Raw genomic sequence first — 12,692 nt, 5'->3', positions numbered from 1 at the left:
AGTCACAGCTGTCCAAATGTCCCCTTCAGAAAAATGGAAAATGCACCTACACTGCTCTGGAAACAGCTTGGATACCTTTGAAATAAGTTAACCTCTGGCAGCATGAACACTTTCTGATAGTCACACATACAGAGCTAATATAATAAATACTATTATAGATACTCATTCTACCCCAGTTACACTGCTGTTATTTTCCAAACTAGCTTAAAAGGCAATCCCCAAAAACACTAAGTTCTAACTACAGTGTAGCTATAATGCAGGTGTACCCAAAGAAATGTATTTGGAGTTTGAACTTTGCTAAAGAGGAAACAGTGATCTAAGTTTCACAGAGGATAAATAGTTAAAAGTAGTGTTGCTCCTTTTTTTCCCCTTCCTAATAAATAATAGGTAAAAGGGATACAAGTGCAATTGGTAAGATTTGATTTGCTGCTAAAGGGAGACTTGAAGACCCTTTATCATGAAACACGGGGTTTGGAAAGCAGAGTTAAAAGGCAATGAAGAATTTTAACAGCTAGTTTACTGTCTTTTTACAGTATTATCTTTAAATTAACTCTTCTTTCCAGCTGTCAGCTGGGCTTGTACAACACCAAATTTGTTTACAGAAAATCAAATTACACTACATAATAAAAAAATCTTTAAGGTGCATCTTTTCTATGCCTATAGGATCACCATTCATTTGCTAACTAAATATTGATTCCACTGATCAGCCATTGTACTGGGAGGTTCCTGTTGTGTTTTCATTAACCAAAAAAAAAATTAAAAAATAAATTTAACATCTAGAAATATTTGAAGAAAAAAATCACCTCAGGAATAACCTGATGAAAAACCAACAAGTCATATGAGAAATGCAGGACATTTTAACTTCTGTTCTTGTTCCTTCCTTGGCCCCTTTAGTACTTACTATCATAGCTAGCATTCAATACAGATTAGGATTTGTTCCTAATGTACAGAAAGGAAAAACAATCATTATAGCAATTGTGCAGGTGCCTGGCAATCTCTCCTCTCTTCCCATCCTTTCAAAAACATACACAGTAATACGTGCACAGTTACTTGATACCTTTCAGCACTGCAACTTTAATACCGTATGGCTCAAAACATTATATAGCCAAAAACGTTTAGTCCACTGTCAGAGCAACCCCTTATCCTCTCTGCAAGCACTGAACACACACAAAAGAAGTTTACTCACAGCAGTAACAAAGAAGATTATAATAAGAGTAGTCCAGAAGAGGATGGCAATGAAGAGCAGCAGCAGCAGAAGGGGATGCTGCTGGCTGGTGTAGCGGTACTTCTCGTAGAGCGGGTCTGATATCCTGCCGTCATCGCTCTCGTTGAAGAAGTATTTCCCTTTAGCTGGCATCTTCTCCCAGGCTGGCTGCTATTTCTCTCAGTTCCCAGTGCACACAATGACACAGCTGAAGCCACTGCTTCAAAGAGAAGTTTTGTCGTTTGGCTGCTGTCTCTGTGATCTTCAGGCACACCGAGTAACCCACGTTCTCTGATTTTACTTCTCATGAGCATCAACTTCAGATTTCCAAATCAATCGAAAGCAAGAATTAGCCTCCCCAAAACCACAGGCAGTTCATCATCAGCACTAAGCATGAAGCTCCAGATCAACTTGCATTGGTGCAGACAGGTGTTTCTGGCATGAGGTTTATTCAATTATTACTTTGCAAGTCCCAAACTCCTTTCCATAAGCTTGAATCTCACTTCCTGGGATGAATCCTGCAGAGAGAAAGATTAGTAAATTCATAGTTAATCATACACAATGTTCCCCAGGAGGGAGGGAATAAAACCAGCTCATTCCTTAAACTTTCCTTGGACTTTCTACCTGCATGCTGTGACCAGTGAGCAAAAGCTGTGTGCTGCTGGTGGGTGGGAGCCCAGGAACCTCGTGCATGGGCAGTGATGCCCAGCAGTGCTCGCCAGGGGCTGCTCTGCTCACCTGGCTCTGGCAACTCAAACATTTTCATATACAAGTGTACTACATGGGTTTTTTCCTTTTGAGCGAACGACAGAGTTCCTGTGAGCGTGTCATGTAACAGAACGCTCACAACTCTTTGGAAGTTTTGTGCATCTGTGTGTGTGTGTGTGTGTGTGTGTGTATAATCTTTTATCACAATACACTTGGCATTCTTTCTCAAAACATGCTTCTTAAAAATTAAGAAACCCTCTTTTATTAATGTCACACTTTAATTAAGGCATTTAAAAAATGAGAAAAGAATACAGCTATCCAAGCCAAAATTCATTAAACTTATCTTTAAAGATACTTAACATCTAGTCCTGTATTTCATTCCACTTTAAGTAATACATTTCCAAGACAATACATGTGTTCTGCTAACAATGAACATTTAGAAATAAACTGTATTGTTGATTTCTAACAACCAGTATTTTGCATATAGGTTCATTAATATAGTTCATTCAATGCCAAGAGCCATAAAAAAGAAGTACGGGGATTTGATGGAGGGAAGCATGAAAAACAGGATTTTGTAAATCTTATTAAAACTTGAAAACAGGACCACAGCTTCTTTGCCACTTGACTGCCATCACCATGGTGCCCAAGGCCACTGCTCCAGGGAGAAAGAGCCCACTAAAACCCACTTTTTTTTTTTTTTTTTTTTTTTTTTTTCCCAGAAAGGCCAAATCCCAGCCAGTAACTTTCAAAAACCAAATGCTTAACTGCATACACACACATTCAGACTGCTTTCACACTAAAAGCAGGAAGAAGTTTCAGAAACCATAGTGAGCAATTCTGCCTCTGGTAAATAGATCCAAACAGTGACATCCTATCCAATTATTAATGGCCAAGCAGGCAAAGCCAGATATATCAACAGTGAGACTGGACCAAAAAAAAAAAAAAAAAAAAGTGTACTTTTCCAAAACGGGAAACTAGAACTTCTTTCCAGAGTACCCCACAAACTTGGATTAATCACAAAGATACCCCCATATTGCATCACTCTTATTCAGCAATATCCAGAATAAACTGACATATATATTAACATATAAATACGTATATATGTATAATAAGCAAATAAAATTGAATCTTTCCCATTTATAGTTAATGGTATATCTAATGTCTCACCTTTACTGGTTATTACTGAGCTTTTCATCATAATTGAAGTCCTCCCATTTTCACTTTAAAAATTATTTTGGTATTCATACCATTTGCATGTGCATAATAATGCTCTTGGAAAGAAGTGTGAATCTCAGAAACCACTGACATTTAAAGGAGAGATGAAGAAGAAATTGAAATATTTGCATCATGTTTTACTGCATTTTCCAAGTCAAAGGTAACTGCATGATTACTTCACTTGGATATAAGCCAGTTTGTTCCTGAAGAAGAATCTCAGAAGATGTGCACAGGGGCAAGTATTGCAATCTGAATTTGTCTTTCAGTAACAGAGACAGCACACTCCAGACAGTGGGAAGGTTTGGCCTCTGATGCACCAGAGAGGCAGACAGCTCTTGAAACAGCCTGAGGAATTCCTTTACCATGGGGCTGGGGGTGCAGGAGCTCACTCTGCTTGATGTGAACAGCTACGTCAGAGAGATGACAGGCTTGCTGTCCCAGTTACTTCTGAAAAGTGTATTTCAGAACAAAACCAATTAAGATCTTCTTTAATATACTTGCAGAAATATTATTTTGATGGTAATTTTTATGATATAAATGTATTTTGAGCGGGAACTTAATTTTTCCAATTAGCAGAATACATTTTCAAAAAATAACTATTAATTACTAAGCAGCAATACATTCACAATTATGTGGAACAAATGATCCTGTCTTGGGCTACTTAATGTTAAAATCCAGTAAAAATTACTACGCAGCTTGCTTTCTGTCACTTCTCCTGACTATGTCAATGAAAAAACAGTACCAAGAACTATGTATATTCTACAGGATTATACTGTGTGGCTGTGGTTCAGTTATCTGCTGCTCAAAAAATGAAAAACGGGTGTAGTGTCATCTTGGAACTATCTCTGAATATTGTTGAGGAGTTTTACAGGCCATTAGACTGAAGAGACATGTCTTTTCAATAGCCTAACACATTTTAATTAAAAAGAGATTGATATCTCATTGATTTGTTTCTTCCTGGCTGATCTTCATAGATATGCACTGCAAATAATTATGAATGACCCCTGGGTCATACAATTTCTTCTCAGAACTCTACTAGGCAAAGAAACTCCCCAACAGTACTTTACTGATTTACCAAGAATGCATAATGCACCACACATAAATGCTGCTTTGAGGTGAATAATTCAACTCCAAATTAGTTTAAATTTACTTCCATGTCCCACTGCCACTACCACCTCCCTTTTTAAAAGTCCCCACGTTTTTGTCTTTCCTCCTTTGAATTTTTTCCAACAACCTTCTGGAATTGTCGAAGGTAGATTTGAGAGAGAAAAAAAGATTCTGTCATGGGTGGTATCACACACTGGAACAAGAATCAACTCAACATGCTCCTGCTTATATGTTTAAGGATCATGTGAGCACTGTGCACCACAGCATCACTTTTACTCTTTTTGGTCATTGTTCCTTGAAGATTTGTTGTTATGACACACCAAGAGAGGTGTAACCCTAAAACAGCAACAGGCCACAAAAACCAAAGGACACTCCCAGAAGCATCAGTGGCAAACACACAGAGCCAAATGGGGACTGGATCTGGGCTGTTGCCATAAAGCCGCCAGCTGCTCTGATCAGCAGCTTATCAAGAAAAAGCCTCATTTCTTTAGAAGCCTTCATTGTGTTTGGATGAAAAAGAGAAGGAGTTGTCACCCAGGTCAGGATATATAAGAAGCAACCCTGGCAGTGTGGGTTAGAAACTGTGCTGAGAGCCTACAAGAGCAGCCACCAAACACACTAATATGATTTAGTCAAATCTGTGTGAGCTTCATAGCCATCTGCAAGCCAATTAACACGAAGAATTTTTGCCCAGTGAATATGTAAGAACACTGGACATGTGAGAGATATTTAAAAAACTGGATAACAGAATGCCTTCTAGAACATGAACCAAAACACCTATTACCTTCCAAATCTACTGTGTTTCAGTGGGAACAAGGATGTGCTCAGATTCAGCACCAGAACCTCTTCTAGGTAAGTACTGGGCCAGACCTGACAAAAGCACAGCCACCTTTCACCTGGAAGCAAAAAGGAAAACATTTCTATCTCCCACAAATCTGAGTATTGCTCTATGCTTTCCTCCCCATAGGTGGGAATTTCCAAGCACTGCTAAACTCTCCAGTCTCCTACTGACACATCATCAGAATTTTGTCACAAAAAATACAAAAGCAATTATTATTTCATTAGCCTACCAGGCTTGGAGTGAAGCTCTTTTGTTCTCCCAAGCTAGTTAAAATTGTCCACCAGGCTTTGTGTCAATCCACCTCATTTTCTGAAGACATGGCTGAAGGCACATACATTTTCTGAAGACTCAACAGCTGCAGAATAGCTATGGCCTGTACAGAGCCTGTAGAGCCCAAGTGTTTTAAAGAAACACACAGCCAGTGTTGATGCATGGGGTAATTTCCATCCCCTTCCTCCCCAGAAACTGTCTGCATGGAGCAGTGTGAGGGCAGATGGGGGAGGGAAAAAGGGGAGAGCATCCAAGACATGGAGAGAGCAGAGCACAAAGTCACATCCCAAGGAGCTCTCTGGAGCTCTGGCACAAAAAGCAGTCTCCCCTCAGCATTGCATGGTGGAACAACAGAAAGAATGATGTGCTACCTGATACAGAAGTCAGACTGATAACAACAGAACAGCTCTTGGGATGGCTTCCTTCACTCTGCACCCTCTTGCCCACCCTATCACTCACACACCAGGATGGACAGATAGCCAGTGACCACATCCTGTTCCTCCTGTCTTGGGAGAGTTATTCGCAGCAGCTCCTGACCAAGTTAAAGTCTTTCCAAACAGAATCCAAGTATGTTGCAGTTCTGTTTTTAATTTCAAAGCTCCTGATATATTCACAAACAAACACGGCCACAGTAACCACCTAGATTATTTATATCGTATTTTTTCCCTTAGTTGTTCATTTGCCAAGAACTCAAGACTTGATCACCCAGAGCTGCCTGGTTACCAAAAAGCAGTGTCTGAAATTTTAAAACAAACCCTAATACCAAGAACCAAATGAATCAATATAAATTGCCTTATTCCTCTCAATAACTTCTGTAGAAAAGCGAGCAGAACCATTTTTTTCATCTTTAACTATTACAGTACCAGAAAGCACAGTTTTGATTTCCATTCAATCTTTTTTTTCACACAAATAACAACAGTGTTTCTGAAATTACTTTAGCAATTTCCATGACAAGAATGATTGCTGACTGCAATTACCCATTAGCAGATACTGAAAGGGAATCAGGAATTTATAAACATGCAATAGAATAATTGAAGGAGATTAGTGGATGAATTATGAATCTCAAGCAAAAATAATCTCCAGTCTAGTGGACTCCACACTAGTTCAGTATAGGAAATGAACTTTATCAATCCAAGCATTCATCACAGGAAATACCATTCATGTTAAAGACAACACTTCTTCCTTTTAGACTTTGCTTTCAAATGCTAGCCTGCAGCCACCTTAGCTTCTTCTACCCATACAAAAGTACTGAGTGGAGAACAGGTAGGTTTTTAATGATCTGTCTGCTAGCAGTAAATTTCTTTACAAAGGCAAACTTTTTTTATACATATTTTGAAGTTTTTAATGTGAAATTTCACCTTCCGTAGTTACATTTAATTGTTGAAGGACTTCTTCTGCAATACAGATAAAAAAATCTTACTTGTATTCACCTTCTATTCTCTCACAAAAAGTGAGCATACCCACTTCAACACATCAGCACTCACTACTATATTTACATTAAAACACCAAATCAATACAAAAAGTAGTCTGTCATATAAAAAAAAAAATACCCCATGATGTATCAGAGCAATCAGTGACACTACATCACTCAGGGTTTGCCCTTGAACTTTGAAAGCCACAGCAATGATAGTGCTAAAAGTGCTGCAAAGAAAGCATTGAAACTGAACTTTTTAATCCGCATTCTTATTTCAGTAGATTCCTTCTTCTCATAATGTTTATTCTCCAATGCTATTTAAAGTAGGAATAAGTAACGAGCTGTTTAATTTGGAAGCAATTTTTCAGTCCCTTGTACAAGTGGAAGATGTGAAATAACAGAGGCTGTGGTTTCATAAGCACCAACAGCCAGCTCTGGCCAGCCAAGGAGGAGATGTCACCCACTCAGAGCCCCCATCCTGTACCAGGCACCTGCACCAAGCCCCTGCTGGGCTCTCTGCAGAGCCCACTCACCAAATACAGCACAGATAGCCAGTTTTGGCAGGCCACTTCCCTGTCAGGGTGGGGGAGCGCAGCAGGTAGCAGAGGTACAGACGAGCTCCACAGCTGGCCCAGCGTTTGGAAAGGAAAAGCAAACCACAAGTAGGAAAGCAAGCACAGAAGTGAGCTCCTTAACTGACTCATCACTTCTCACAGGTCCACAGCCTAAGGAAAAGAATATGAAGAATACCACTGCTAAAGCTGGGGGTAGGGTGAGGGTGTTTGTTGCTCATTTTTAAATGCCACTATTATTACAGGATGTGCTTTGAAGAAAAAGATTACAGTCACAGAAAGAAACCTCTGTGCTACTGATCCAGGTAAGACAGAAAATGGTGACAGAATATGGTTCAGAAAACCAATTGGTAATTCAAGACAAGCTCACAAACAAAGTCAGTAAAAAAGAAAAAAGAGCCCATATAACCAGACTGCTGCCACTGAACTACACAGGAGAGTTTACTACTGTTCTAAGGTACTTTTTATTGTGAAAACATATAATGCTTCAACCAACAAATCTATTAAGCCTTATAATTAAGTGCTGGGTCTGGCTCAGCAGGGCAGGGGAGGAAGCAGTCCTTTTATGATACTGGTTTTCATAAGCAGCAAACTCCAGGGTGTAAAAAGATACATCACACCAGAGGGGAATTGAGCTGTGCTTAGCATCTTTCAAAACCAAGGTGTGTGATTATTTCTTGACTTCTCAACCCCCTGTCACATCTTACAGATAGACTTTTTGACTTTAGCTGATCTAAAATTGAACTTACCACTGCAAAAGTCAATATTCCCCTTACACTTTCAGTTTTCAGACCTATTTAAAATTCATGTCTTTGAACACAGTGTCCTCAGAAGCCAGAATAGCTTTTCACTGAGTAATTTCAGTTTAGTTATATCAAAAACAGAGTGCTTGTGCTATTACTGAAAGTACTAAAATCTGCAATATTGAGCTATATAAACTGCAGAAAAAAACCCTGAAACACAGAACATTAAACTTCAACACCATGCAGAAAAATATTTTCAGCTAAGACAGGAACACGGACAGAATCTCTGTGTGTCTAGGCCCCAGTAATTTCTACAAGAATATCCCTGATTTTCACAGAAAGTAAAACTCCTGACATTTTCACAGGATCAGTTTTTAAAAAGAAAAAAAAAAAAAAAGCATCACGCTAGGTAACACTGAGCCTTTTACTGAAATCAACAATAAAACAAAAATTCAAGAAAGGTGTGTTTGAATGGCCTTTTTTTTTTTTTCCAGGCATTATCTCATTTAAGTCACAGAATTACAATAAATAGCAAACAAAAAGCTCAGGCTGACAAGATTTCTAAGCTCAAGATAATTTATTGCACCTAGAATGAATTCTCTCATCTGTATTGCAATATTTTTAATATGGCTCAGATAATCTCTTTCAATAAAGCAGTCAAGAAGCAGAGATGTGGCAGAGTCAGACTACCAGGGTGTAACTGGACTCTTCTATCACTAGGTACAACAGATGTGTAAAAAGTAAAAAATTACAAAAAATTTAAAAATCACTGCGAACAAGAGTGTAATGGGCATCACACACTGCTCTCATTTTTTTCCTGTCCCACAAAGTTATTTAAGGGGAATGTACAATTCAATACAGAAATGAGTCTTGCCCACATCTAGGGTAAATAGTGTATTTGCACAGAGCAGGTGCAATCACAATATGGCAGGGACAAGGCAGGAAAAAGATAACACCTGAGTAAGATAAGAAATCGCTTCCCATTTCAGTCGGGTCCATCTAAAACCAGTAAAACAGAGAAGGAGGCTCCTCTCTCTCTTACCTACAATGTTCCCACCCCACTGAAGTGAATAGAAATACAAACTGGCATCTGAAATTCAAACACTGTTATCAACAACAACTTCAGTTTCCTTGATTTTATTTGGTCCCAGTATCTAATTTTTACAGAGCCAAGTATTTTTTTAAGCATTTTTGTCAAACATGGTTGTTTCTATCTGAATTTCTGCTTACTCACCTCTTCCCTAGGCAATCTTACTTTGGAAGCAAAACTCAGCCCAAGGCCAAGAGATGGACACACAAAGAAAAGTGACTGTGCCTCAGTACCTGGAGCAGTGCACTGCAGGGTGGTACTGCAGCACAAATCTTTTTGTTAATGTATGAAATATCCTTTACTAAAGCAAAGTCTTCATACTATTTAAGGAAGAAGGGGGAAGGTAAGGAGACAGATTAAATTCAACCCCCCTTTATTTAATGACTAGTACTTCAAGACTAAATCCTATCAAATACCTGCTTTAAAAATCTTATTTCTCTATACTATTCATTACACGGGAATTTTAAGCGTTCCCCAAACTAACCGTGCAACATTTGTTACACCACCACATACGTACTTCACAGCCAAAAAAACTAAAAGTAACACTTGCAATAAGGAAGTTCCCTCCCTTGGAGGCTAAATATTGAAAACACCATCAAAGACACAGACATTTCTGATGGAAGCATTGTTTCTAGAGTCATACCCTACCTCAGGACACAAAGCTGTCAAACACGCACAATTCTTTTTTAGAAGTTTTCCAAAATGCAATACCAGCTTTCGGAGAGGTCCTTTGTGGAGTCATTCTGAAATAAAACAATGATAAAGGACTGAAAACCTCAGAAACCTTCTCTTTTCAGTCTCACTTTATAGCAACACAGTAAAAAATTGTTAGGAGTTGTATACATACTTTTCATTATCCAGACAAAGGGCCACAGGAGCCAAACATTCACAAGGGCCTGGGTAAGCTGCTTTGGATCACAAGGAGGGAACCATGCAGGAGCAGTGAGAGCTTTCCAGAGACAACCAACATGCCTCATGGAATTTTTGTTTTCCACACTAAATTTTGATTGTCTACTAAGATACTAAAATGTCTGAACAAAGATCTAATCATTATCACTCTTCTTGTTTCATCTTCTCTTCCATCTTACCATTTCCAAAGCTTTTTTGACAGCCAGCCCTGCCAAACCGTTCCCAATGCCAACAGGCCACTGGAAACTTGCACCATGCAAAGCACTGACTCACATGGGGAAATGGGGATATCTCACCTGGCACAGCTATAACAAAGCAGACACTTTTAAATAAAGTTCTCCCGAAGCAGCTTTATCCTTTGGATTTGCTGATACTAAAGCCAGTTAATAAGTATTAGAGCAGAACTAGTTATTTCCAAACCTAAAATAATACCACAGACAAAGCAAATCTTCAGGATGTGGCAAAAGTCACTTCTCAAAACAGCTTGCAGTTACTGCCTCACAGCTACACGAGGTTTACAGAAGACTTTCCAAACTGAGGCATCACTAACACCAGTGAAGGTTGCACTGCTCAGTGCCCAGCCAGCCCCCAGGGCTGGGTGCTCACCCGCCACAGCAGCACTGAGAAAGCATTTTCACCTGGTCTGCAGTGCTGAGCTGTGAACAGCAGATTACTCCAGGCTTTTATTTACTGGGACCACTGATAAGAAACACATGCTTGTTGTTTGCTTACCATTACAGGTCACACGATTCATTGGCAAAATCCATATTTCTCCACTCCACCATGGTCTGTTCCATCACTGAAATTCCTACAGGAGAGTGAGTGCAGCCCACTCAGGTTAAATCCTTGACACTAAAACTTTTGATGTAACACACACGGGAACCTGCAACAAGATAGGGAATCTTTACTCCAAGGACCACTGTAAGCATTAACAATGCTTTATTTCTTCCCCTCATAGTTCAAGGAAGAAAAATCTACTCAATCTCCATCATACATTCTATGAACCTTTACTCAGACAGTCAGTAGAAGAAAAAGTATTTAACTGTATTGCAACATGCTGCAGCATGAATATAACCTGATTGAAACAATCATAGTTGGAAATGTCTGAGAAGAAGGCTCAAGACTGATGAGAGGCATTGTTTTTACGCTAACTGATCCCAATGTTTTTCAAGCTAGGCCTGCATAACAGCAAAGGGAACTCTGCTAAAAATAGGATAAGAATGTTTTACTAACTTCCACAGCACCACAGATAATGAAAGTCCTACTTTTTCAGTAAGTTTTGTTACACAAGACGAAATATCAGCAATTAAAAAAAACACTCCATGAAGGGTAGCTTAAATTAAAAACTATATAATTCAAAACAAAATATTGCAGATCAGCAAACATGACAATATGGCAGGAAAACAGCTGGAAAAAAAACCCAAAAGCACACAAACAAAATATTCCTTCCCTGGACCTTGTAACTCTGGATAAAGACCTGCCTACTGCTAGCGTGGAAATGAAGAGATTCTGACTCTAAGCTTGCTTGTCTTGGAGTACCAAAGGGCAGAAGTGCATACTCCTAGGATGCTGTGAACAGAAAATTGTGTCTTCAGTTAGGCAGATGACAAGATATGGTTAGGTATCATCCTTGAACTCAGTGCACCAGGTATCTTGTAGGGGAATTCATATCACACCTTACAGCTCCTGGCTTTGTCTCACTCTCTTCCTGCTTTACCCTCTTCATACACATTCTGGGAACAGCTCTTCAGATGTGAGAGGATGCCAAAGAAGTTCATCACCTCAGCACAGTACCAGGCACTGGCAGGAGCCCTGGCTCCTCACTGTTCCTTGTTGGAATCCAGTGCATACTCACCAGAGCCACAACCCAAGAACAGGAGTAAATGGTTACACAGAAATGTTGAAACAATGACCCAAAGAGAGGCCCAGAGCAGGAAATCAGAATTAAGATGGCATTGAGGAGCCTGATTCAAGTTAAATAGCTGTGCTGGGAAGAGACAGTATCAGCATCTACTTCACTGCTCACCCCAAAGCTCTGTCCCCAGAGATCCACTCTGGAAAGCAGAAGGCAAAGGAAACTGCCAAATAATCTGGCACAGAATCAGAGTGGATGCAAAGTATTTTATCACAACAAGAATTGAAGTAAATCTACTGCCATTTCTGTTAATTTTTTGCTAAAATATACAAACTACTTGAACCACCACTCAAAATAGGAACTCCACTCTGTCACAGTGGGTTAAATGTCCAGCTCATATCTAAGTCCTGGGACAGCTGTGGCCACTTCCACTAGATTTTGGCCAGGAGTAAGTAGTACCTAGCCAAGACCTACATGCACCAGCATTCATAAAAGTTGGGTGAAAGATGGAAAAGATTCTTATGTAAAAGGTCAAAACCCTTACAAAGGCTTGGAGAGAGATGAGAAGAAAAGCCACAAGATATCTCAGAGGGTTCATCTGAAAAGGCAGATATGAATCTGCTGTGTCTGTGCATGTGTAAAGGCAGATAAAAATAAGACTTTGTTAAACCTGTTACACGTAAAATTTGGAATGCCTAAATAAACTGCTGCATTACTTTCACTGTGTCACGTATCCAGTATTAAGGGGGAGTGTCAGATAATCA

General features: G+C 39.4%; 1 protein-coding gene across 4 annotated transcripts in view; it reads right to left on the bottom strand.

Moving 5' to 3' along the window:
• ADCY7 (adenylate cyclase 7) overlaps window positions 1–12,692 on the bottom strand; it is a 58,888-nt gene that overhangs the window by 30,353 nt on the left and 15,843 nt on the right. For all 4 annotated transcript variants that reach the window (XM_068202673.1, XM_068202669.1, XM_068202670.1 and 1 more), the window contains 2 exons: window positions 10,806–10,956; window positions 1,187–1,722 (listed from right to left, as the gene is read on the bottom strand). In XM_068202673.1, the coding sequence (XP_068058774.1) occupies window positions 1,187–1,357 (171 nt within the window). In that variant the 5' untranslated portion in view covers window positions 1,358–1,722; window positions 10,806–10,956. The remainder of the gene's footprint in view (window positions 1–1,186; window positions 1,723–10,805; window positions 10,957–12,692) is intronic.

Source organism: Anomalospiza imberbis, chromosome 12 (genome assembly GCF_031753505.1).
Source record: "Anomalospiza imberbis isolate Cuckoo-Finch-1a 21T00152 chromosome 12, ASM3175350v1, whole genome shotgun sequence".
In the NCBI taxonomy this organism is placed as follows: domain Eukaryota; kingdom Metazoa; phylum Chordata; class Aves; order Passeriformes; family Viduidae; genus Anomalospiza; species Anomalospiza imberbis.
The sequence above is the reverse complement of the archived record's forward strand: the minus strand, read 5'-3'. Positions and strand labels throughout refer to the sequence as shown.